This window comes from Centrocercus urophasianus, unplaced genomic scaffold (genome assembly GCF_019232065.1).
Source record: "Centrocercus urophasianus isolate 14NV4802_14NV808 unplaced genomic scaffold, USGS_Curo_1.0 seq_10, whole genome shotgun sequence".
Lineage (NCBI taxonomy): Eukaryota > Metazoa > Chordata > Aves > Galliformes > Phasianidae > Centrocercus > Centrocercus urophasianus.
The window spans coordinates 77,345,334-77,373,147 of NW_024884142.1; the positions used below are offsets into that span (position 1 = coordinate 77,345,334).

A 27,814-nucleotide genomic window follows, 5' to 3' on the forward strand; every position below is an offset into this window, starting at 1 on the left:
GAGCTCGGGGGTCGTTATTCTGCCACGAAAAAAAGCCCTTTTGGCCCCCTGAGCGCTCTGAGCGCCTTGCTGGCTCCGCTCGCCCCGCTCGCCCCGCTGCAGGTGGGCGGCGGCGCGGCGCGATGAGGGAGGCAGAGCTGAGGAGGCTGCTGGCCGCCAACCTGCTCTGCGCCGTCTCCATCGTCCTGACGGCACTCGTGCCTGCTTTGTTTCTGGACGGGTTCTCAGTTTTGGGCACGCACCTCACGTGGCTGTGTGTTTGTTCTGTTTGTGTTAGCGTCCTTAACGTAACCTTGTGTTTAATCCTAAAGCCAAATCCGTCTTCTAAGAGAAGCTCGCTGTCTAACAAGGTAAGATTTGGTGGTTTTTTTTTTTTCCTTAGATTCCTACCGAGTGATGTGGAGAGGATGCAAAGTCTGTCACCGAAATGATGGGGTGGGAAAGAATTTACAACTTTTGGTGGTGAATTCTTGTTTTCCATGAGTGAGCACGTGCTGAAGCTGTTGCACAGTTTAATTCTGTCTGGACCTGCCAGCAGCCCGCTGGGATGAGCCATCCCTGCCACTTGTTGCCCACGGGCTGTGGTTTGCAGCCAGGAGACAACATTGGCCACCAGCAGTTTTCCTGCTGGCAGGATTTGGGGAGCACCAGAATGGGCACAAAAGTCACTTCACATTCTAGGCCTGACCTTCAGTATTGCTAAGAGATGCTTCAGTCTTGTGTAGTTTCTCACATGTAGGATTTGAGATGGAAAAGAGGGAGCAGCTCATTACTACTTAAAGTTGATGAGGCAGTGACAGCTGCCCAGAGAAGCTGTGATGCCCCATCCCTGGAGGTGTCAAGGCCAGGTTGCATGGGGCCATAGACAGCCTGAGCTGGTGGGGAGCAGCCCTGCCCGTGGCAGGGGTTTGGAACAGGGTGGGCTTTGAGGCCCCTTCCAACCTAAGCTATTCTGTGATTTTCTGAAAGTTGGTTAAGTTTCAAAAAGTGAAGTTGAAAGGTGTCAAAATGATTGCATTTCCTCGAATGACTAAATGTGCACACAGAAGAATCTGGGAGATTTTTTTGTAGCTACAGTTTGTGACAGGACCATTAAGGCATGGATCCCAATATAACAGGTTAGAAGAGAGCACATTTGGCATAAAACACAGCTGGATCAGGAGTGGTAGAATACAATTTGAAGTCAGTTAAGCAGTCATCCAAGAAAGTGGTATCTTTGTATGTAGAACTGTTAACTGCTGACAGAGGGGATGTCAAATACATGAAATCATCATGGAAAACAAGTTTTTTAACCATCTTTTATTTGAAAATGAAGTAGGCTTATGTGTTCTAGGTGAGGTTTCATCCCAGCCTAGTATAAATAATAAATATCAAAGAAGCGGACAAGTGAGATATGGATTTCCATTTGTGACCTGATCAGAACAGGCCTAGCCAGATGTGTTTATCCAGTGTCCGTCCTTCTGTATGATATAGTGAGTACCCAGAAGCTGTCCTTTAATTTCCTAGACAGTTACACGTAGATCTACAGGTAGCCACAGACACTTTTCAAAAGGATTTAGTATATACGATGCCAAGTTGCAAAACAGAGTGGCTTTAATTCCTTATGGTTTTAAATACCTCTTTTGATTCTGAATGTCTTTTTTTCATACTGTGTACTTTCTTACTTTGAAATTTTTTAAACTTTCATTAAAAGGCAGCTTTCACAGAATGTGAAACCATCTCTGGTTATACTGTCATTTCCAGTTATTTACTTTATGATTGTTGTATTATAATAAGATGGATGAAGAAACGTTGGATGCAGTGAGTGTGGTCTTTTTTAATTCATTGTTTAAAGGATACCTGTTTGAATACATACTGTGCTGTCGGTAGCTAAAATTGAATATCAAAAGAAAGAGTAGTGTGTGATGCTGTTGATTAGATACTATAAGCTAAGTATGTTATTTATATTCTCTTTACTTTTGAAACTTTATTCTGATATTTTATTGCTCTTTTTTAGATATCCAGATTTCTAAAATGCTGTATATACTTTTTCATGTCTTGCATACTATTTCATGCGATTATTGTTCTTTATGGAGCACCTCTCATAGAGTAAGTCAGAAGACCCTATTTTTCTCTAAACGCTTTAAGGGGGAGTTCTCCTAGCACATATTGGTATAAATTCTTACATATTATTTGGTACATTACAAGTTAAAAAAATAAGCTCCTGGCTGGAGGAAGCAGGGTGGCTGTCTTTATAGAAGTTGGCTCTTAGACTTTTAAGTGTTTGAAGATCTGTTCTATGAGACAGTTGAAAACAACTTGTTTTACTTTAATATTTGTTCTGTGTAGGGGTACAACTATTTTCCATGTTTCACGTTTGTATGGGTACAAACACTTGCTAAGTTTTGTTTAATTATTTTTCTCCTAAGATTATAAAATACACATCTTGCATATCTTTCATCCTTTTATATAAGTAAATTTTAAGGCATAATTAAATAAGGAAAATAGGATAACCAGAAAGCAATCTGATTTCTGAGAGAGTTGACAAGTTACAGACTAACAATGGTGTTTGGTTTGATGGCTGCTTCCACAATGTCAAACTAGAAAAATGAGCTGAATAATGAAGTAAATATCCAAGCATTCAAAACTGACGTTCTGTACGAGATAAACCTGTATTTAAAATGATACAGATATCAGGGGCTAATAAACTATATTTCAGTCTGCTGAGACAACAGATGACAGTGATTTTCTTCTACCTTTTTGAACTGTTCTAGAATAATAAGAAAAAGCTTTATGCTTATACGTGAGGCTTAAGAAAGCACGTGTGCTTTCACAAGTTGATTGAGAATTTCTTTTTCCTAAATCTTGAAACTCTTAGAAAATTAGTATTTATAACATGATTTTGTTATATTGCTTCTTTGTAGGTCAGTGACTGAGACATTTTTGTTTGCAGTTCTCTTGTCTACCTTTACTACTTTACAATGTTTATGTTTGCTGGGACCAAACGTACAAGCTTGGATACGAGTATTTAGTAGAAATGGGTAAGTTCTGTTCTATTCTAATTTTCAACCAGGATAAAAATTGACTGAATTGATGTGAATATCATAGAATTATTTTTATTATTTTACTTTGGGGAAGGAAACTCTCTGAATTGTTGTGTTACTTTTGTAATTACAAACCTTTGAGAGCTTTTCTGACAAAAATAGTATTATTTATTTTGAAGACACTGGTTCAGAAAACTGGCCTTTTACTTCTGGTATCCAGAGACCAAGCCTTACTTTGTATGTGCTTAGAGGAGGTGAAAGTTTCAAATGAGCATTTTACTGGCGTGAAAGCATCCTGCAGTCCAGTATAATGATTATAATACAGAGGAGACTTGTGAGTGAGCTGTAGCGGAAAAATCTCATGCTTGATCCAATGTTAGCTCTATAAAAACAATTGTTAGAGTAGGAATAGCAGCTAAAATCAGTATTATTTTAACAGTATTTTTAACTTGGATGTAATTGTGAAAATAATATATGATCTCCTGTCATCTTAATTATGTAATCTTTGCCCTTGTTCTTTTTCAAATTTAAAGAAAGCTTTCCTCAGTGTCAGGTTTCTTTTTTTTTTTTTTTTTTCAAGAGCACATGTAAATGAATGTAATTTTTTTTTCCTAGTAAAAGCCATTACATTAGCATGGGTAATATGTTCTCCAGAAGCATTCTATCTCTTTTGCCTTTTTTCACATGCTAAATAACAGGACTGTTGAAAGACTGGACTCTGAAACATAAAGAAGCTCCACATACACTTGAAGTTTAGTAAGATGTTAGTGTTCATTCCCTTATAACAGCTCATAAGGGTAACTTCTCATCTCAGAAGAAAACAAAAAGTTCTATCCTCCTGATGACTGAAGGGAGTTACATTTAGTTACTCTGCATAGAGAAGATCTGAAATAAGAAATTGAAAACTGTTTATAGTAGTTTATATATTGGCTTTTGTTTGTATGAGTTCTCAGCTTATGGAGAAGTATCTAAATCCTTGTGCACGTTGGTTATGCTTGGTTTTTATTTTCAATGGAACGAGTGAATAGGGTAATAAAAATGATACCTCGCAAGAATTTAATGAAATCATAGTGCTATTTAGCCAAAACAAATCATTGCTGATTCACTTGTTAGTCTGTGGAAGTTTTGCAACTGGAGAGAATAGGTGAAATCAAGTAAGAAACGTTTGACAACCGCCAGCCTTTATGCCAGGTTAGATTTTAAATGCATGTCTTTCTCTTTCCTAGCCCAGTTCTTCCTGTTATTTCAGCATAATTATTGCATAGGAAACAGGATTGTCTTGCTATGATGTTTTTGTACATACTTGTTGGTAGGGAGCCATATGACTTTATCTGATTAGATGTGCATTTAGTAATGATGTTTGGTTATGCAACCCTTTCAATGGAAACAGATTATGGAGAAATATTGTAGCAAGTTTTTTATGGGTCACAGTAAGGTGCCCTTTTGAAAACAAGTCTGTGTTTTTTCATTTAACTTCATGAATGAGTTGCAAGTAACTTAGATGTTAACTGAGTGTAGGAATGATTTATTCAAAGGTTATATCCTGGCTTAACCACTTGGAATGAGGTGGGACTGGTTGAAAAGGGCATTTAGGTAAGATCAGCATGGCTGTGTGCCTTGAAGGAAATGTTTAGAGAATTGAATTGCAGTGGCACAACAAGCTGGAAAGTCTGAGTAGGAGTGTAGTGTAGAATGAAAGAGGAATTGTTTAAAAAGTATGTGTACAACTTAGACTGAAGTAATCATTGACATTTATGTTTGTTGCTCTTGTTTGCAGTATTTGTAAGATTGAGATCAGCTGTGCCTTTGTCTTTGCAGAAATGTAGGAAGGGGCATCTATAAAAAGAAAGTTTATCTTAATAAATCAAATGTAAACAAGTAATAGATTTGAATATTAATTAGCCAACAGTTGTTCTAGATAGCTGTAAAATCTTTCTGCTATGCTAAGGTGGTGGTCATCCAGTGTGAAAACACTGATAGACCTAATATTTTCTTGGAGGCCTATTCATAAGATTACGTCCAAGTAACTCATGCTATGTAATCTACTGCATTGTAACAGCTATGGTACAGTTGAGTCATTCAGCATAAATATCTTGGAGGTAATCTTGACAAGTGCTTATTTTTTTCTGCAGAGGTACTTAGCTTTCTCCATCTGCAATTGCAGCACTTCTAGCAAAGCAGTCACCTTGAGTAAAATCACTTTCAGTTAGAATTCAAAAAAGATCAGTCTTTAAGTCTGCTTGCCTGTAAGGGTCAGATTCTGTGTGGCATTGCATGGTACTGTGTGACCTGTGGTTTATTTGTTACATAAGGGTTGGGAGATATTGGTGGGTCAGGGACACGTTGGAATGCAGAAAACAGTTACATGCAACACAATTGTAGCTCAGATAGCTTAGAAATATGAAGTGTGGAAGTTTTCCAAGTAGACTTTTTGAGCAATTAAATAAAGCAAGTGAAGTATAGAAGTGCTTTGTCCAGTTTTCATTTCTCCCATTTAATCATTTGTCAGCATACTGCATACTCACAGGTTTGGAAATGTCCTTTGTGAAGGTGGGGCAGCAAAGGTGTGTGCTGCTTTGCATTTCAGTCCTGCTCTGGTGCAGAGTTCTTCATCTTGTCTATCTAGGATCTATCTCAATACATTATTTTATGTTAACTAACCTCTTAATTCAAATATTATTTAAAACAGTTCTCGACTTGTATTATGAATAAGGTTTGAAATGATCTGAAGTTTTAAAATGTTATTATGCCACTAATCATCATTTGCCATCTTCAATATCACTAGTTTTGCCTGTAGAATATTTCAGTTATAGTTTTCTCAGTAGTTTAAAAATAAAGAAATAAAACAGTTTTCATATGAATACACATACAGGTGTATATAAAGCTCATATATGTTGCTGCTCATACTAATGAAGGACTTGTGTGGTGTGTTAATGACCACCTACAAAAATCCTGATAGCTGACACTCCATGCAGAGCAGTGAACGATCAATGCATTGGTACTGCAGTATGCTGTTGGAGAACAAGTCATGCCAGGTTTGAGAGGTTTATGTCCATGCTTTGTCTGTGTGGATGAATTAGAAGTTCAAATTGTTGCCAAACTACCGAGAACTGCTCTTTACTTGAGCACTGTGCCTTGCTCATTCTGTTATTTTGCTTTTGGACTCAATCTAGCATCCCCATATGGCACAGCAGTATGTGCTTACGTTTACCAGATAGGATGCCTTGTGTGATACAAACGTACCTCAGTCAGTCCTTAGTATATTCTGCTGCCTCTTTCACTGCTTTAGGTCTGTAGCAAATGGTTTCCTCTCCACATTGGCTCACAGCTCAGTTACTCAGCTTCTGGAAATAATTCACAACTTTTGGTGTACAGACTAGTTTTTTTGTTTTCATGTTACAAGATAGAATTATGTGCTCAAATCTGGTGTTCTAAGTTACAGCAATGGGATTAGCATAGAATAAATAGTGTTGTTTTATGCCCAAAATGTCAACATTACATTATAAATATTACAATCAGTAGGACTTCTATTATGCAAGCAGTAGAAACTGTTTGTTCTACACTTCCTACACATGGTTCCCTCAATATTGAATGCAGCAGTGAGTTACATGTTTTAGACTTCTGAGTACTTCAGACTCTTCAAAACAAGGGTTAAAGGTTTCAAGCTTTCACGTCATACAATCTAAACATCACTTGCGAAGCTTGGGGTTTGCAGTTCATCTAGACTTTTAGCTGTAAAAATGCCCATCCTTTTTCCTTCTAGCTAAAGCTAAATTTGTGTTTATAATCTGAGATGAAGCAAATTTAAGGTTCAGGTCTTGTACCTTACTGATTTGGAGTAGGGATTTGAAGTCACAACCCTCTGTATGATGCCCTGCAGTGTTATGAAATGCACAAAGAACTCAGAAATCCATGGCTTGAGGAAAGCAAAATAATCACTCAGTAAACTACTGATGGACAGTAAGCACTTACCTAATAAACAGAAACCCAAATTTTACAAAGCTTTTGAAGTCACTGCTTCAAAAGGTAGGAGGCTATAAGCTGAGAACCAAAGTCACTAAGATCCATTGTCATACACTGTATGCTTTGATGGGCTGTGCAAAAAGAATTCGCCAGCATGCAAGAAATTCTTCCTGCCTCCTGTGCAGTTGAATTTAAATGCAGTGTGGCTTAAGAGGTGTAACATGCAGTCTGTATTTACTTTGCAGTGTTTATTTTCATGTCATTTTAAACTGGTAACATTTGCTCCTGCTGAAATCCTGTAACACATTGTTTTTACAGAGCTATGTCCATCTGGGAAAACAGCCTACAGATTACTACAACGTGCAGTATACTAGGAGGTTGGTTTGGAGCATTTCCTATTCCTCTTGATTGGGATCGGCCCTGGCAGGTTAGTGTCTGCATCTTTATTATAATTAAAAAAAAATTGTTTTCCAGATATACAAGCTACTCAAAATTGCTCTGAAACTAAACAGATATATTAGATTTACTTGTAATTTGTTTCTACAGGGTAGTGCCAAACATTTAAAATACCATTGGAAGCACCTTTGCTTACAATATAAGCATGTAAAATGCATGTAAAACCTCCCTTTTTAAGATTCTTTGTTGTAGTTTTGTGAGCATGTGCTGCATGCAGATTTTAATCACAAAATAGAGCTGCAAGAATTTTGATATGAATGACCTAAACAAGGAGCAAGAGAAATGTGAAATGATAAAGATTCCTCCGGGTTTGTCTACCTTCAGTCTGGTATCTTTTCTTTCTTATAAAGAGAGAAGAAATGATGCTCTCTCCCAGTGTCTTCGTTCTGTACAAGCACTTAGCAGAATGCATTTAAAATAGATTTGAATTGACTTGTGGAAATGGTGTGGCCAGAGAACTGTACTATAGTCTTGACTTCCAATTTCAAAGGGAGGCAAGGATTACCTTTGTATTCGCATAGTAAAAAAGTGCTGGCACTTCAGATTTTGTCTTTAGATGAATTCAGATGTATGTGTTATTTTCTTTGTATTTTGTTTGTCATGGAGAAATGGTTATATAACAGTGAAAAACTGCATTTGCTATAAAATGATGATACTGGTATCAATTTGCTCTAAAGATCCTCAGTAGGTATCTTCTTTCCTCCAGTTACCAAACTCAAAAACTCTCAGCTGCACAGTATCTATCAGGCCTGTTTGTAAGCAGACAGTTTCAAAGGTTTATTTCAGAAATCATATGACAGACAACATGCTTTTCTTTCTGATACTGTGGAGACATTGTGGCTTAGAGCTGCCATAGAAATTTGTCCTCCTGAAGTAGCTAGCAGCCTTATGCCATCAGGCTTCCTTTACACCAATGTAATGAGACATTAAAATTTCTATTTCAAAAATAATAGTAGAGGAATAGGGTAATACCTTGCATACAAAATTAAGTTTTCCTCTCTAAAATGGCTTGGAGTTACTTTTTTGCAAGATACCCATGTGATACTGGTGGTAAAGTATGTGTCAGCAACTAGTTAATTGTTGGCTGACCTTCCCTGATGCTGCCTAAAACAGACAAGCAATTCTTCTCTTGCTTAGCTATGTTTAAATGGCACGTTGCATCTGGCACGCCATTTTACTTTACTCTTACACTTGCACCCAAGATTTGTCATAGTGTCTTCATTCACTGGCATTTGTGCACTGAATCAATCTATGTAAGTTTTTATCAAAACTTGCATTTATGTAAGCATATAATGGCATGTTGTCTGTTTCCCTGCTCTGTTGACATTTGTCAGAAAGAAGTTCTGAATGCCCTCTGTCTTTTCTTCCTTTGGTGTAATTCACAGAAGTTACTCTAAGAGTTGCATTTCCTAATACGCAACTTGATCTCTGGTGAAAATTGTGTGCATGAGTGTAGCAGTTAGACAGATCAACATGATAGGAGGATCAGCATGATAGGAAGGTGCTGTAAGGGAAGAAGATTGCTTACCTGTATGAGAAGATTGCAGGTTCACAGGAGAAAGCTCCACCAAGAAGGGATCTCCAGGAAGAGATCCTTCCCCAGTGGCAGTCAGCCCTTAAATGAAGCCTAAGAGGGTGCAGGCTCCACCCCTTCCAGAAACACAGCTGAATTGCCTTCACCTGTGCTCCCAGGTGAAGCACGGGTCTTCAAGAAGCTCCGTCCTTTCCCCAGCTGCTCAGTCAGTGGTTCAGGCCGTAACTCAACAGTTCCCTTACAGTGAGTTATCATTTTGACCAATGCTTTTGGAAATTTAGAACTGGAGTTAAACCCACATGCATGAGTTTTGGGTGATACTTGGTAGCCTAATCATAATATTGAGTGCCATCTAATGCATCAGAAACTCACATTGGACTGATGGCAGAGGACCTAGAGGAAACACGTCACCTTTCAGAGCAGTAGCTGGAGAGGAGAGAGCATAGTTAGAATGGCACTGGACACCTCATGTTTAGACAATCCATTACCATCCACACGTGTGACTACTCATCTCTTTTATGCTGGTGCAGATATATTGCATGCATGTATACGTGCACAAAATCTCAGAAAACACTAAACTGCATGTATAAAAACCTTCTTTTATGCACCAGCGATATAAGAAAAACTTAATAAAAGTCAATATGCTCTGATTAAGACTGATAACTTCAAGCCCATTTCATTTTTGATCTGTCCTTCCCACTGTCTCCCCGCTCTAAGAGACACAAGTTTGCTAACAGTCAGCTTTTTCTGTTTGAAAAGTCTTCGAAGTCATACAAGCTGAACATAACAGACTTACTGAAGTTAAGATCTGGAATCTGTAAATCTAAAAATATATTATCTGATTCCTCAGAGCAGCAAAGAATTGGCAGAAGCTTCAAATATCATAACTTGTCACCAGCTGTTTCTGGGGACATGAATGCTCTCCGCTCCTCCACCTTTTACCTTGTAGAATTTAAAATAATGGGGTTGGGGAAGAAATCTTAATTTCCATTTTGAGTCTGAACTGCTTGATCATTAGTTGAATCATCATCTGAGTAATTCAAGAGGTCAGATGAATAGAGAAGTTTGCTTATCAGTTCTGCAGGCTGCCATTTCAACAGCCTTTGAAAACTGTAATTTTAGGTGGTTTTGTTTTGTTTTGTTTTTTAAGGATCTGCTTTGTAGGAAAAAATGAAATAAGTTATTTTTAAAAGCCTTTATATTTTATAGTTGTATTGCAGTGAAGCATGAAAATGGTAACAAGTCATGAAGGTAGGAGTGGAACTTCTTTAAGGTAGCTTTTTAGAGGTCCTGTTCACAACTCTGAGAAGTTTGCAATTATCTATTTATTTATTTTAATCGTTTTGGTTTTATTGTTTGTTTGTTTGTTTTTCCTGAACATGATCTCTTAAGTGTTGCTAACTAAAGAGGACAATAAAAGTTTAAGTATCCTAGGCAGGTATTTTCAAAAGCTGCCCAGGAATCACATCTTTCCAGTTCAGCCAAGCTGGCTGATATATATTTATGAACCAGCTTCTCCAGAAACACTGTATTTCATACAAGAGTTTACACGACTTTTTTGTCTTTCTGTCCCCACTTAGTATGGATTCAACATCACAGGTATTGACTTGCATGTAGCAGCTGTGTCTTGCTGTATTCAGAGCCAAGAGACATTTCTGTCATTCTTCAGAAATTATGTGTACTAGAAACAGTCTCTTTTTGGAACAATGTTCCTTTTGGTACCTGATGGCAGGTAATTATGGAAGCTCATAGTAGATCCTCTCACAGTAGCAATGAAAGAGGAAAGGTGCTGTAAGTGTTACCTTTAGCTTAAGGCAGAGAATGGTGAATGGGCATGATGAAATATTATGTAGTTGTAAATGTACTTGCTTTATGAAGAAAATATTTAGTGCAGGTTGACTTCCTGATCATAAAAATATCTGTACATAACATAGTTACTGAACAAGGTTCACGGGAGGAAAAAGAAAAGACCGAGCTGGGAGTGTTCTGTGTAGAATTTAATCCAGCTGGCATGCTTACAGGAACACCTACAGATTAAGTCCTTGACAAGGTGTGGAAAAAATCATGTAGATATTAACATAGGCTCAAAAGTACTTACAGCCCAGTCAAAACTCTCCTGGTGAGGCCTCACCTGGAGTACTCTATCTGGATGTGACATCCTCAGCACAGGAGAGATATGAAACTGTTGGAGTGTGATCCAAGGGGTGGGACACCCTCCCTACCAGGACAGACTGAGAGAGCTGGGGCTGTTCAGCCTGGAGAAGAGAATGCTCTGCGGAGACCTGATGGGGACTTTTCAGTATCTAAAGGGGAGCTTTGTGAAGAAAGGGGACAGGATTGTTCAGTAGATTCTGTTGTGACAGGACAAGGGAAAATGGTTTAAAACTAAAAGAGGGCAAATTTAGACTGGACATAAGGAAGTTGGTTTTTTACAACTTAAGGCTGGTGAGGCACTGGAACAGGCTGCCCAGTGAGGTGGTGGAAGTTCCATCCTTGGAGACATAGAAGAACTGGAGTAGTTTATAGTATCATTACCTATTTCTTGCCTTATTAGAAAATCAGATTTCAGTATGTCTGGTATATCTTTCACTGGAATTCATTTTCACTTCAAAAAGATTAAGATTTCAGTGGAGCAAACTTCATAAAAAAATTAATTAAATTTCATCATCAGGAGTTGCAATCCATGTCCTAATGGCTAAAACCAAAATGCTGCTTCATACTTTGTTACCCATAAACCAACTAAAAACATACTGGTTCTTTATGCATGCCTCTTGTGGCACATAAGAAAAATAAGATAAATACAGATATCTCAGAAAATCTTCACTTTATTTTCCACGTTCATACTGTGAAAAATATTGCATACAGGGGATATTCAGATTAGTGGCCCTACATTTAAATATAATTATGTAAAATGTGTCTTTTGGCATATAACTGACAACTTTTATTCTAAGTAAATGAAACTCAGCAGGAATGGAATACTATACTGGAAATAAAATGACCATTGTCTGAATAATGTTTCAGAATGGAAATCAAAAATATGTAAAGCATTTCTGTTAGAAGCATGTAACATATTGCTGAAAGTCATTTGCTATCCTGATTCATTGTTCTTCATTATTCTGTTGATATTCATAAAGTAACTTTTTAACATAGAGTTTGGCCATGCCTGTTGTCTCTCTGCTACTTTTCAGTAAACTTGTAACTGTGCAAAACAGTTGATCAGGGTAACCTACCAGGTGGTTCTTTCTGGTTATAGAAGAATTGAGAATACTGCAGAATTAATCCAATCTCAGACAAAACTGAAGATACAAGGACAGCTGTACAGGAAAGCAAGTCCCTACATTTACAATTCTGTATCAAAAAAGAAATATACTTTTCACAACATGAAAAAGACAGGTAAAACTCCTAGAGAAAAAAACGTCATATTGGTAGAATGAGTATTTTTCAGTGTCTTGAGCCTGCTGTCAAATTCCTAAGAAATTCTACAAATAATTTGTGGGGTTTAATTGTGACCACTTGACTATTCTAGATGATGATCAGAAGTTTTCAAGAGTTATGCATCCATAGCTAGTTGCCTCTGATGCACGGTTGTGTAAGGATTGGGGTTAGTTAGAATAGTTTCAGCAAAGAAAAAGGAAATAACTCCTGCTGCAGTTGCTTAGTTGTGGTTTTCTTTCCAGATTGACTCTTTCAGGTTGATGCTGCAATTACGAGTGATTAGGATCCGAGCTTTGTGTGTCATCTGAGAAGTGGCACCTCAAAGCACAACACTGCTGAAACTGAGTGGGATAGTTTAGGTGGTACTAGACACAAAGTGACACATCCTTTCTTTGCACAGTCTGAGGTAACTGAGTTGCAGAACAAGATGGTATAATTAATGATGAAAACCTGGTCAGTATACTCTGTATGCTGTAGAACTAGTTTTCCAGACATCCTATACATCACTCACAAACTTTATTTAGCAAAGAGTAAAGTTCCTGGCTTTCTTGCATATTTTGACACCAGATTTTTAAAACATCTTAAGCTCACTGTTTTCATGCCTACCCATTTTTCTCATAGCATAATTTTGATCTGTAGTTATTGATGATAAAATGTGACTTTGAAACTGTATCTTGTCTACAGTGTTTTTGTATCATATGTGAAAATGACATTGAAATATGAGTTCCTACTTCATACTGAATGTCTGTAACATAACGTAGTGCTGATATAACTTGAGTTGCCTAACTGCCATGTAGTTTAGCCAGTATGGCTGAAGGTTGGCCTAGATACCTTTTGGATAGTTGCAACCTGAAAAAGAGTTGGTGGAGAATCATGGGCACAATTTTTGGTGGTTACTTAACTAAGCTGAACCAGAACCATAAACTTTCATGCTACGTTGTTATTCTTAAGTAAGCTGAGAGAATATCATTCTTGTATTTGCTTTAGCTTCTATTAACCTCAGCAGATATTTTGATGTAAAAGAAGTTGCTTCAGAAGAGTAGCAGTGATAATATCCACTGGGATGGGGGAAGTGTTTGATTTTGGGTGTTTTTTTGTTTGTTTGTTTTAAAGAGAGGTAGAAGCCCGTTCCACTTCAGTGGGGTTATCATTGTTTATTTAAAGGTATGTTTTCTTAGTGTAAACCTTAATGGTGAAATCAGAGGCAGCCAAGCTTGCTAGGTCTTTAGAACACAAATCCACAAAACCAACTTCTGGTTACAAATGCCAGCCTGAAAAAGTCTTCACACTTTCTTCTCCACAGCACGTGCTTGTCAACATACACATTCTGTACAATGTGGTAAGACACTTTTACTTAACATTCACACAACCAAAATGGGTTAAAAATATGTTTTGAAAATTTTAAGACAGTGCAGACTAAACAATCTGTAATTTAAGGCATGTTAGAAACAGAGGGAAAATCATTGTGCTCATTTATTCAGTTCTTAAGTGAAATAAAAATCTTACATAGCTTTCTAATTGACAGCCAGAAACAGATCTTTGGAAATAATAACAATACAAAAAAATCCTAGTGTAGGCATATGAAAAAAGCACTTATCTGCAGGATGGGACCAGTCTGTTTATTTTTTTAAATAATAAATGCAGTAGATTACCCCACTCTGTACCAGCAGTCACCTGCTTACTTTGTGATACCCTTAAAACCTTTATCAGGGTTTTACTGCTCTGCGTTGTAAGAATCTGGCCTTTATGTTATTATCAGTGTTGAGATGCTTCCTATTGCATGGGATGCATGTTGTGGACTCACAGTAGAGAAGAAAACTGTCATGCAGCCAGAAATCTGCTTTAACTAGCTATGTGCATAGTATAGCAGAGCAAGGATCATCTTGCTGTGATCCTGCAACATGCTCCTCTTCCCATGCAATATGTTAAGTATTCTCAAGTCGGCTCACAGGTGTTCTATAGAGCACTTAGGAAACTAGCTCATTTATTTCCTGAAAGGTTGGCAACTCCTCATTCTTAGAATAAGTTCTTAAATACACTAGAAACCTTGCAGTTCTGCAGTATCTATTTAGCTAGCCTAAAGAAATTCCTGTTAAGTCCTATCAGCACTGCCAAATGAAAAAAAACAAGGCTAGAAGAAAATTGAAATAGCAGAAGTCAGGATTGCTTTCTGTTAACTACTGGCTTCTGCTCTATCCCTTAAAATTCAATTTCTGTGCTTGTTAAGCATGCAGGTGGGATTTGTTGTTGCCAAGCCGCTGTTCAGATTCTCAGCAATCACATACGCATTGTTAGAACTGGCCTGGTTCCACATGCATTTGGTACATAAACTGACTGTTTTTGTAGTGGGCTGTGAGGATGGTAGCTGATGCTTCCCAGTTGCTGGGATACACAAGGTATTTCACAACAGTTCCCTGAAGAATGTTCTGTCCTGCCTCCTACATTCCCCATATTAATCTCTGCAGATCAATTTCCTCTCCTCTCCCTCAAAAAAACTGCAGTTAGGTAATGTTGCCTATTATCTTATTTTTCTGCTGCTGACCCACCTACTCCACCCTAAGCATGATGTCAGTGATGGAGTAGGTTATGTCAGCTTCCTCATAGCAGAAAGGAACACAGAGTAGGAGAAACTGAGCTGAGCAGTTTTCAGAAAGTGAAAAGAATATATTACGAGTTGGGTACAAGTGAGATGGAGGGAATCTCTTACAATTGGTAGGTGTCTATCAGCTGCTTAGATTTTTATCACTTGGAACTGAGTCAGGAACACCAAACCAAGTTTAAGAGAAAATATGCAAGACAAGGCAAAAGTAGATTGATCAAAGAAGTCAATTTCACTTAAAAAGGTTCGGCAGAAAGTGACTGAACCTCAGAAAAACAAGGCCAGCACCTGATGAAAAAGAAAGCAGTTCACTTTTTTTGGTGGACGTGATGCAGTACATTTGCTACAGACTGTAAAGCATACAAACGGGCTGTTATTTCAGTGCAGCTGATGAGCTTAAGAACCACATATTAATATTTCTCTGATTTCTTTAAATACACCATATGGCATTGGTCATGAATAAAAGGTGCAGAGCTTGTACCATTACTTGTTTATTGTTTTGCCCTGCCTTGAGAGGTGACATCCAGACAGCTACTCTCTTATGTCCAGGCTTGTGGCTCCTGTGCTTAGGGAGTTTTCAGAAGGCCAAAATGCCTTTACAACTGTTTGGGCCATTTCTCCAGCATAAGACACATGGGCCTTTAACAGAAATAAGGCACCTGGTAACATTCTTTTTTTCTACAGTACCCTTCTTTTCTATGCCACTAGAAGGATGATGTTTCTTTTTCAATCCCATTCACAGTCAGTGAGATGAAGTGTTGTACGGTTTCTCCCTTTTACCCCTTACCTTTGATATCTGCCATGGTGAGGGATGGATTTCAGAGGTCATGTGTTAAGTAAGACAGCCTGAAGGCCTGTGAGGTAACACTGATTTTTTAAGAAATCAAAGCAAAAACTGAACGTTTTGGAGGGCAAACAGAGGCATCATCAGTATTAAGTTACATAATTCAGGAAAACTATTGAGAAACTGTGCTCCAAGTTGTGATTCAATCAGGAAAAAGAAGCTACAGCATCAACAGAGATAATTTTAATCATTTCAACAATTGCTCACTATACATACGATACCAAAAAATACAGAGCGAATGGGTCATCAGAGATATTGACCTTACTGGCTAAGGGAACATGAAAAATCAGTCTGACATCTACTCATACTTCTGAAAAGCAATTTGGCTACAATAGATTCACCTAATGTAGGTAAAATTTAATGAAGGATCATTGATCACTCACAGAGAATTTGATGCAAAAGAAGACCACTGAGTTATGAAGCTTCTGTTGTTAGTTTTGTTAGAACGGTATTTCACTTCACCAGTGGATAAGAAAGTTTGACTGCTGTTTCCATTGAACGTTTCTGAGTAATGGGGTCTCAGGGACTTTTTTGCTTTTGTCCTTTAGACACTTAAAATAGCCTGCAAAGTGTTAGAAACAACTTGATTACATTTCTTTTAAAAGTTGAAAAGATCTACCTGAAGCATAAGTTTAGCCAAGGCCACAAAGTCATGTGAGTTTTAAATATACATAATATCCTACTGTGCCAAAGCATCTCAAGGCTTTTTATAGAAGATCTACAATGCCACTGTTAGCTGAATTGAAACAAGCAAGTCTTTGGTTTGAGAGGCAACAGCCAAAACATTCTAGCATTGAAACCAAATAGCAGAGATAGAATGTTTGGAAATGGAAGAATGAAACAAGGTCAATAAAGAGTACCTAAGGCACCTTGTTTATAGTCATCTTTGCTACACTCCTTAAGACCTCCAAATAATATATAAAACTGCAAATGCTAAGGAATGTGAAGATGAAACAGCAGAGGACAAAAGTAAGTTACTCTTATTCCTAGTTAAAATTCCCATGATTGAAGGACATGAATAAATCTATTTCTTCCTGCGATAATGGAGTAAAGAAAATAATCAGATCTAGGAAAATGAGAAACCAGTACCATTAAGAGCAAGTTCATTTGATTCTCATGAATTGCCTGTCAAAATGAAGTAGAAAAAAAGGCTGGACACTGAGATGTGGATATTTTCTTTAATGTCTAGTGCATTTCTCAGTCTCAAGTACTATAGAAGGGGAATATCCCCCTTAATTTAAAAAACAAAGAATAGGACAGTGCAGTCTGTACTAGATTAAGGACTGTACAGCAGGATGTGCAAAATTGTCCCTGCAATATACAATGGAGAATTTTGAAGAGAGGTGGGAATTCAGTTTATTCTACAATATTTTCAATCACCAACTTAGTTGGGACCTTCATCAAATGCAACACGCAGTTGACATTAAAATATGCTACATCCGAGTACAGAATGTTTACAGTTTTTTTTTGGCCCATCCTCCCTGAAAATCAATTTGACAGTGGTGGTGGGAAGGATTCCATTACTTCTTTGCCTCAATACTAGATGCTTTGTGTGAGTCAGCTGTATTGAGTCAGTTCCCTGTTTTTATGTTAGGAAATAGAGCCTATAATGAAAGCTCTCTTGGAGTCTTCAACATACTGGCTTATTATATTTTTCCTGAACTGGGTGCAAGATGTTCAGTCAGTTTCGAGACTTAAGTTTGCTTCCTTCTTCTAGCCAGAGGGGAATTCATCCCTCTGCCTACTTTTCAAGCCTAAAAAAAAAAAAAAACAACCCTCTATTCATCTCAGTTTCTGGCCTTATTGTATTATTAGGTTATTTAGACACACCTCTGAAAGTTTCAGAATACCATGAAAGATTGGAAGGAAAAATGGAAAAAGGCAGACTTAGAATAGAATAGTTTCAGTTGGAAGGGACCTACAAAGATCCTCAAGTCTAACTGTCACAAAAAATAAAATCTGTAGGTTTCAAGGTGTGTTCAGCAGGACGCTACGTTAGCTGAACACTTTGGGGGATATAAATGCTAGTAAGTTTTTCACGTAGTTTTGGGAACATCAAACTAAGATCTGCAACAGCCAGAAGCCTGGTTACATTTTAATACATATTAATATAAAAAATAGCAAAACTGTACCACGGCATTTAGTGTTCATGAAGATGCACGTATGATTGTTATACTTGTGGCATTTTTAGGAAAGCACATCAAGCTTTAGAGTAGAATAAGACTCCACTGTCTTTCAGTACCTAGATTACACTGAGAATTTGTGCTCACAAAGTACAAAAAACACAAACAATTTTTCTCATTGTCTGCTTTTCCCTTGCATTCTCCCCTCAGGTATGGCCCATTTCATGTTCCCTCGGAGCTACCTTTGGCTATATGGCTGGTCTGATTATTGCACCTCTGTGGATACACTGGAACCGCAAGCAGCTTACATACAAAAGCAGATAACTGGCGCAAAGAGAGACAAGGTATTTCTTTGTGCAGATTCCATACAGACTGTGCAAAAGTTTCTTTTTTGTTGTTGTTTTTTTTTGTTTTTTTTTCCCCTCTAGATATATCTGTATATGTGTAGTCAAAACAGACGACTATCCAAATTCATTTAGAGTATTACAGGCCAAGCACCTCCACTCAATAGCATCATACAGATGCTGTTTCAACATGGTGCAGCTTTTTGCTTCCTCTAGACTATGTAACCCTGAGAGATTGTACCTTCCAGTCTGAATAAAATATTTGTAACAGATGTGGTGGCTTCCTATTACAAAGTTCATTGATTTTGATTGTATTCCTCTGGATTTCACTGGTTGTAGAAGGCAGAATCATTATTTTAGCTTTCAAACAAGTTTGCTGTGTACTTAATGCGTTGTATTTAAATTCAGTAGAATTTCACAGTAAGCCTGGCCATTGTCAAATGTATCTCACGTGATCAAACAGCAGTTTATGCATCTCGAACCTATTCTCTTCTTCACCGTGTGTTTCTTTGGAGTTAGAATGGCTATAATAGCTTCATCAAAAACAGTCTTCAGTCCTTTCTGTGTTAAAGCTGAACACTCCACATAGCAGTAGGCTCCTATCTGTCAAGAAAATAAGTTAATTCAATAGCAACATATTGCAGCTGTTCAGAACTGTGCACCTCAGCGATTTGTTTCTATAGTGAAAACCACAAAGTTTGGCTGCAATCTTGAAAATTTTTCTGAATGTGCTTCCCCCTGTAGAAGAACAGAAGATTTGTATTCTGGCCAAAGATAGGGCATGTCTTTAATTTGGTTTGTCTTCTAAAGGAAGCATATTAAATAAACTCTTTGGACAGGCAGTGAGGTCCTCCAGGCATTTTCAGTAACTAAACAGCAAAAAATAACATGACCAATTTATGTTTCAAAAGGAAGTCACAATAGAAATGGTCACAGTATCCACACAGGGTGTTAAAATGATAATACAGCATTCAGAAATAATTTCCTACACGTGGTTCCAGCACCTTGCTCCAGCATGGGGATTTGACAAGATGACATCCAGGCTTCCTTTCTAACCTCAACCATTCTGTGATTTCAACTATCTCTGATTAATGCTTACATAATTTTTACCGAGTTTCTATTCAGAAAGTTAGAACAATTACTAATAAGGAAGTACTATTCCATAGGTCTGCTCCTTAGCTACCAGTTATGAGGTTTCCTATATCAACTGGTAAAAGAAATGGGCAAAGCTGTAGAGGAAGAAAAAGCCAATTGAAAATTGATGTTTGTTGCTTCTTTGGTATGTCATTTCATTTAGGAGTTTCTAGTTTACCTCTTTTGCTAATTTCTGTCCTTGTTCCACAGATAAAGGCTTCTCTTTCATATCATTCAATCTTGCCAGAGTTTTGGGGTCATCACGAAGATCAATCTAGCAAGAAAGATTGCAGACATGTTGGAATAGCTTTTTTCTAAATAAAAGTCAACTGGTTGTTATATAAATAACCTCTTTTTAAAGCATTAAAAAAATGGAATCATGTCACTGTTTAGATCTTCAATCCTAACTGATCCAAAAGCCCTGGAAATTTAAGCTGTGAACTGCGTTCAGTCCAGAAGTTCAAAACATTTACTCCCTAACTCAGCTCTTCAATTAAAATACTAGAATGTATATCTAGCAGTGGCAGCACAACAAACTCAAACATAATAGCGACAGGTGGATCACTTCATAGCTGGAGTCCAATCCACTGGCTGCAAGATGCAGGAGGAAATTTTGTCTCACTTCTCCGCTTGTTCCTTAGCTTCCGTAAGAAATAGATATGACTGGTAGTTGCACACCAATGCATTTATTTCAACAAAGCAGAAGTTGCTTATTAGAGAACAACACAAGATTTAAAGTTTCCTGCCAATTGTTGGGGTAGTTCTGCAAATCCAGAAGGAGGTGCTGCTCAGATCCTGCTGGACTTGAACTCTGAGCCCCAAGAAAGGGCATAAACAGTCAAGTTATTTATATAAACTAAAACAGAAACAGATACCTGTGTTCCTACTAGTAAAAAGGGAACATTAGGTGCATATTCCTTCAACTCCGGTACCCATTCTTCCTTCACGTTTTGAAATGAAGCAGGGTTTACCACTGAGAAGCAGATAAGGAAGACATCGGTCATAGGATAAGATAAAGGTCTCAGACGATCATAGTCTTCCTGAGAAAGAAAAATTCTGTTATCTTCAATGCTAAGTTGTTGCTTGTATTTAATTAATTTTATATTCAGGAACTATATTTGTATTTCAGGAAGTACATTGAGGCAAACTTTCTCAATGCTTACAACTGTTTCTGGTTAGTTAGTGTGGAACAAAACCTCGATTTAAGAGTAATTATATGTGAATATAAACAGAAATACAATCTCTATGTTAGTACTGACAGAAACTTACCTCTGTGATAGAATATACTGAAGAGTATCTTTATAAAATGTTTTGATTCAAAGGAAAAAAAATTCTGTTCCAAACGTGCTTTCAGATCAAGAGTTAGTATTTGTTTGACCAAAGAGCACAAGATGTGACTGCTATAAAGTCATCTAGGTTATACAAAGGTAGGCTAGATTGAGGCTATTTAATACACTTAACTTAAATGTTCCCTTTAGATCATATGTAGAAGTGATGTTTAAGTTCCTCCTTAAAGTTTTCTTTCAGCCAAAGAAATCTTACTGTCCTGTTGCTAATGATCAGGACAGGGTAAGAATCAGTAGGGAGCTCCTTTGTCCAGACTCTGCTTTCTGTAAACAAGCTCAGCAAATAGCAGCAAGAAACAGAAATTAAAGATTAAGAACCCTCTCAGAGAAACATTAGTGTCCTTTGGGGGACATGTCGGAAAAGATTACTGATTGGGTCATTTAGAGCCATAGCATTTAAAGCCACCAGTCCTACTGCCAATGCATACGGGAACAGAGGTACTTAAAATATTATCCCTACTGTAAAACAGACATAATCCCTCTAGCAAGAGGAAGAAAGAAGATTTTGCCACATATTTTAATTAAAACCATGAGGGGAGATGCTCCAGCTTATTTCTGCCAGGATTCTTTTGGTCTGTAGCAGGAACCAGTGTCCTACTATTCCTGCCTTAGTTTTTTTGTTTTTTAGCATAGATAACTAGGACTGATCCCGATCATTGCCAAGACAAGTGAAAAATGACTGTTTTGTACTTTCTCCACAATAAACACCAGTGCGTGGTTAATCTGTAGGCTGTAGCAGCCTCCCTCTTCCACACATAAGCTCCCCATCTTAATTAAATCTCACAGATATTGGAATAATTTGTTCATTAAATATAAACAGAAATGTAATTCAACTCCATGGTTGAAACAGACCAGAAAATTCAATTTTCGTTTCCTTGGCAGCTGTCACATTACCAGATTATTGACCTATAGTTGCACCCTCAAAAAAGTGCTTCACTGATTAACTGTTAAGTTTTTAAGATTGCATCACTAGAATTTCAGAAATCGCGTGAGAATTTCCTCAGAACAGTCTCTGCTAGACCTCTCTTCATCTGAAAGTCAGCAGCTGTGGGAAGAAGACTGCTATCTTCATCATGAAACGGAGAAAAGATGTAGCAGCAAGCAAGCACTGGAGGAGATTTTGCACTAGTGAGGAGGCAACCATTGGCCAGGCTCTTCTGTGCTCATGTGCCATTTTGGTTACACAGACTTCAATGCCAGCCCTATTTACTCTACAGTTTTGTCAATAAGCCAGAGTAAGCTGAGCTGCAAACATGCGCACACTATTTCACAACCTATAGCTGAAACCACTGTGAAACATTTGACAGGCCATTTGAAGGTCTGCTCTTTCTCTGCTACCATCAGGGTCCTATCTTGTTGCACAAGAAAGACGTAGTAAGCAAGTCTTCTCAGCCACTGTGGCTATTCATCATAGAAGGCAGAAATAACTTTTTTAAAACAAACAAGCAAACAAAAAAATCACAACAGCAACATGATTTTGGTGGTGTTGTTTTTAAGTGTACGCTTTATGCTTCCCTTCTATTACTGAATGTAGTTAGAGCCTGCTCAGAGTTACCACACTGTTCTTTAGGGTGGAGATCAAAATCCTAAAAGAAGGTTCCTAACTGCAAATTAAACTGGTCCCTGGAGTTCAGAAATCTGCATGCAAGAACACTCGTGTGGATCCATCAGTGACTCTCCAAATCAGCTCTACTAAATCGTAAAATTACAAAAATAAATCTACTTTATAGTCATAATTTCTACCACTGAAGAACTGCCTTTACTAAACTCTTCAGTTTTATGAAAGTCTCACACCTGGGTTACAATAATTAAGAGTACTACATGCATTAAATATTGGAATGGAGAGAACTGTCACCAGAAATTACTGCGAGTCCACTGACACTAAAATACGTACGAGTTAATTCATTTCAAATTACAGACAGACCTTTTATTCATGGCAAATACTCATTTGCTCATCCTAAAGACAAGTTATATTTGTCTGATTTACTTCCAAACTATTTAGTTTTTCTATTTTAAATCCCATGGGATACAAATCTTTGTATGTTCAGCCACATTTTGGTACAGCATCTTCCTTCCTCAGCATCTATCAGCAGTCATCCAGGAGTGAGCGATTTCACTGCTCTTTAAGGAGTGTGCAGTGCTGATCTTCCCTCTGCCTTCATCTTTTTATATGCCTTTTGATTTATACCCTGCTCCATCTGGGCAAGCTGTGGGTCCATCCCATTTAAGATGTTAAACAAGTACAGAGTCATTAGATACTTCATGTACCACAGCCAAAGATGTATGTGGTATTCACTATAGAGATTTCACTGCATTGATGCTGATGTAAACTGACAGAAAATTTGGCTATACCCACCAATCCTATTGCTTGAAGCAAGGTCAGTGCTACCAGGCTGTTCTTTAAATCTCACCTGTGCTATGAAAATGATGTTCATATTGATACTAATAACGGCCCACCACCACTTATTTTAGTAAGACACATAGTTAAACTGGTCCCGGGTCCTCCACAGAGAGAGCCTGGCTTAAACACTATGAGCACTGTGTAAGCTGCCTGTGTATAAAGCCTCCTTCTGCTCCCCAACAATCCCCTCTGAAATAATAAAACCAAATCTGAAAACTTTCTCTGATGTATCAGGTCTAAATAAATGCTTGCACTCAGTTAAAGAATCTGAAATACCATACGAATTTAGACTATTATTCAGAATATCAGAGAAGCCTGGAAAAAAATCTGATTGCTTCAATTACAGTTTATTTCCTGAATCTAGTGTAAGGGAAATAAATGTGCTTTATTCTAAAATTAAATGCAATGGCAAAATCTAATTATACAAGTCAGTCAACATAAATTCCAACTTGAGTGCATGTACACACCATGCTGTACAGCAATTAAACTTCCAGACTAAATGGGGGAGGCAGTTTTTTGTATGTTTAGGCACTGCAATATGTGAAGAATTTAAGTGGAATATTTATGCATATAAATACGATAGATAAGAAAGCCACTAAGAATTGGAATATACAGTGAAGTTTTAATTCCAGACATACAGTCTAGTCCAGTCCATAGTACATAGACTAGTACAGTCTAGTGAAGTCCACTCTGGACTTCAAAGTTTTTCACTGTTTCCCGAAAGAGATACATATAAATAAGAAAAAACATGCTGAAAATGTAGGAACTGTAATAAATTGAATGTGTGTTGGCTAAATTAACATGGTACAGTGCTGTGGTATTATATGGACACCATCTGGAAGATACTACACTGCAACAGGAGCATTCATCTTTTACCTAGCATCTCTGCAGCAAGCAAGGACAGCTGCCAATGAAGAAGAGACAAAGGAAAGAAGATGAGATGGAGGAACCAGTGATTCATCTTGGCTTCTCAACTACAAACTGGGAAGGACTGTTTTTTGGTTTTTGTTTTGCTTTTGGGGGGAGTTGTTTTTAAGAAGGGAGAAAGGAAATTCATACTTACAAATTTTCATTTCCTTCTAGTTTTGGTATTTTACAGGCAAATCTAGCATTATCTGTGTCCTTAAAATGTTTCCTTTAGGTCTCTTTTTCCATCTGCTACAGTACCTAACAATATCCCTCTCTCAGATTCTCTGCTGCCTTGGCTGGCATACTGAATCACTGATTTTCACTGTATTTTGGATGACTAGGTGGATGTGTTTTAACCTACAATCCAAAGAACTCCTTGCATGAAGAATGGTCTTGATATTCTGCAACAGCATATTGTTCTTCATTTCAGGGTTTTGCTCAGACTAAAAAAACCCTGTGTTGTATTTCAAGTTGCCTAATTCCATGGATATCAGCTGGAAGACATAGTTAAAAACACACAAACTGCATTCCTAACTCTGCTGCTGACATAATTTGTTGCCCTGAGCAAGTTATTATCCTCTCTCTGCTTGCATCTTCCCATCTGTTAGGGTGCCCCATAGGGGTTTGCTAGCTTAATAATGCATTAGTCTTTGCAAAGCTTCCCAAAAGCTTTTGGTGCACACAGCTTACAGTGCGATGGGTTATTTAAAAAACAAAAAAAAAAACACAAAAAACAAAAACAAAACAGCTAAGACAAACTGCATACTCAATTTCTAGACAACCTTCTTGACTCACAGAAGCATAATTTCCATTTATTTATAAGAAAATTGAAGTCAGAGGAGCGGACATAGCTGAGATCCCACAGTATTCTTTGTAGCTTCCCTGTTTTATGGTAACAATGGCCAAGTAAGAGCAGTGGGGACAGAGGTCCTTACCCTCCTCAGCACAATGTGAGGCCACTGGCTTCCCTCTCCTCCGGCATGGAATTAGGTTCTCTCTGTTCAACTTGGAGACACGAAGGATAATTAGAGGAGCCTACTTTGCAGCAAGTACCTCCCTACACCTTGACCAAAATGTCTAGAGAAATTCACACCTCTAAGATCTGCCGTACTGAAGAAGACACAAACCTAGATCTGTTTGTTTTCCTTGCAGATATCTCCATACTTACAGACAAAAAGATTAGCTATTTTATATTCTGAGGAGACAGGATCTGGATAGAGGGGAACAAAATATGGCTCACACCACGCTGGAATTAAAACTGGAACTTGACAACTCTAGGTTTGTGCTCTCTGCATTGGCAACCATCTGTTGCTTTCACAGCTTACAACAGCAATCATAAGAGGAGGTTCTCACTCCCAACCATCTGTTTTTAGACAAGAAGCCAAAAATAGATCTCAGGCGGAGTTGCTAGAGGAATCCAGCTTTCATGTAGTGCAGGGTAATGACAACTGCTGCTCACAGTGAGCCACACACAGATCACTGGAGGTGGAAAGTTAACCCCAGCTGTATGTCCAAGTTGTAACCTATTATATAGTAGGACAGATGAAAGTTTGCTTTCCGAAAAAATCACCATACTTCAAGTTCACCATTTTTGGGGCGAATTTAATTGCTATCCTTCAACACTGCATCATTCATAGTTTTCCTCCCTGAAATTCCCAATTCAGAAGGCCCCATGCAATATTTTGAAAAATGTAACAAGAACCATAATAACTCCTGCAACAAGTACACACCTCAGAGACTCCTTGTTACAGCAGTGGGCAAGTCCTGCTGTCTCCCCCAAGACTATTCTGAGTTAAAAGTCCATCTGCAGTTTTGCCATACGCACCAGGCAGAGCCTCAGCAAACAACAGCCTCCCCAGAAGCACACCAGGAAGCAGATTTGTGCTGAGGGGCTGAATCACGCTGTGGTTTCTGATTCTGCTAGAAGCCTGGGTGGGGGAGGAGAGAGTGAAGCGTGCTGTACTGCCCCATACAAAGCACTTTTCTGGCTTAAAACTGAGCTGTTTTCAGTGTGGGCTGCATGTACTCTGTAACACTGTGCAGGGGCGCAGGGCGAAGTGTCCCCGGCACAGTGCCCACGATGCAGCATCACCGCAAAGCAAACTGCCTGCCCAGCTCTGCGATCAAAGCCTGTCACGTGCATCGCTGTGTTCGATTTCTCTGGTGCCTACATCTGTAGCCCCTGGCTTCTGATCATGCACAACAAAGTCAGCTGATGTTCCCTGGCTACAGGGAAAAAGTACACGACGGCCCCTCTATCTCTTTGCTGGCTGCTGGGGTTCCAAGTGAGTGCTGATGAAGAAGCTGGAGTTGTCCTGCTGTGGCTTCTAACACAGGTTTCCCAGAGAATGCAGAAAGTGGCTGATTTGGGTCCAGCATCTACTTTTTATTTATAGAAAAGGCTGCAAGAATGCAGGCTAAGTGCTCTCCCATTGTATTCTAAAAATGAAGTAAGCTAATCTAAATCCATCTCTGAATTCCTGTGAGGAGGACTGTTCAAAAGAGGTATGAATTATACATTGAAAAAGACTAGGGTTTGTGAATCATGATTTTTCTTCTGACAGAACTTCCCTTCTGGCATATCTGAGAACTGAGCTGCTGCTTACATGTCTGAAAATCTTTTCCGCATATAAAGCAATAAGCAGCTAAAAGATGAAGCCTATTAAGATGGGTTTTAGAGCATAAAGACAAGAAGGACAGAATATGCCCTTTGTTATACATAAAATTGCTTTTAAGTGATCAAAATTGATCCCAGTCTTAAAATGAGATTAAATACTGTCCAAATCCTACATCTTGGCATGAGGTGATGCTCACTATTTCCCTAGACAGTCTCAACAGAGCACTTCCCTCCATTACCACAGTAACTTCAACTTCCCAATTTCTCTTTGGTTTTCTAAAAGAAGTCATCCCCAGATTTTGACTCTAAGACGTATTATTTAGCATCTTTCGCGATGGAACATGGATTCCACTGACTGCATGCACATTTTTACTTGAACACACCTTTACCAGTTGGTCACCCCTTACGGATCTCCAAGAAAGCAGTGCAGTGACTGCCTGGGAAGCCCTTTCACTCATTATCCATGAGAAATCACTAGGCTGTGGTGAGCTGCTGTGCTGGTTTCCTCCTCACTTTCCGTGACCTTACAAACAGCAGTCTTCCCTCCCCAGATTTTCACTTTTTCCGCAAAAGGATGTCATCCCATTTTGGTGATTGCAGCCATGAACAATTCACCGCAATTGACTCCAACACTGCATCCCAATTGGAAATCAGACCAACCAGGGCAATAAAGCAGGGAGCCCTACAGATGATCTTTCAGCATTCAAGGCTACATCTAATTTAGAGTGCAAGCTGCTTGAGGCACATTCAATCTGTTTTATTCACCTAATGCAATCAGTTCACCTGAGATGCTGTCAGATATCCCTTTGCTCTGAAGAATCATTCTGCAACCTGCATCTCGATACACACACCAGCAAGTGCCAACCATTGCAAAGAATTACTGAGCACATGCCACCAAATGGATGCAGCAGTGATTAAAAAAGATGAGGATGGCAGCACCTAATGCTTGGAGGTTAAAATAAGAACTGAAGCTCTGTCCCAAAGCATCCATTTCTGTAATACTGTTTTGTATAATTCATAGTAAAACCGCAGGATTTGGAATCAGTGTGTTTTATATTATCTCTCCCATAGACTGCTGATTACATA

At 38.3% G+C, this 27,814-nt stretch overlaps 2 protein-coding genes across 4 annotated transcripts in view; one reads left to right on the forward strand and one right to left on the reverse strand.

Annotated features, from left to right (window-relative positions):
- Positions 1-19,800, forward strand: PIGF (phosphatidylinositol glycan anchor biosynthesis class F). 2 transcript variants are annotated; one of them, XM_042824976.1, is made up of 6 exons: positions 1-350; positions 1,997-2,088; positions 2,904-3,020; positions 7,305-7,413; positions 18,188-18,321; positions 19,666-19,800. In XM_042824976.1, exons 1-5 carry the CDS (start codon positions 123-125, stop codon positions 18,299-18,301), a joined length of 660 nt encoding a protein of 219 aa, XP_042680910.1. In that variant the 5' UTR covers positions 1-122; the 3' UTR covers positions 18,302-18,321; positions 19,666-19,800. The 2 variants fall into 2 exon arrangements, with proteins under 2 accessions (XP_042680910.1, XP_042680831.1); XM_042824897.1 differs by having other exon boundaries at positions 2-350; positions 18,188-19,800.
- RHOQ (ras homolog family member Q) overlaps positions 11,784-27,814 on the reverse strand; it is a 22,382-nt gene continuing 6,351 nt past the window's right edge. The window contains exons 3-5 of one of the 2 annotated variants that reach the window (XM_042825103.1): positions 20,331-20,495; positions 19,634-19,729; positions 11,784-18,924 (exon numbers count right to left, since the gene is read on the reverse strand). In XM_042825103.1, coding sequence (XP_042681037.1) covers positions 18,769-18,924; positions 19,634-19,729; positions 20,331-20,495 — 417 coding nt within the window. In that variant the 3' untranslated portion in view covers positions 11,784-18,768. The remainder of the gene's footprint in view (positions 18,925-19,633; positions 19,730-20,330; positions 20,496-27,814) is intronic. The other variant, XM_042825189.1, reaches the window with a different exon arrangement.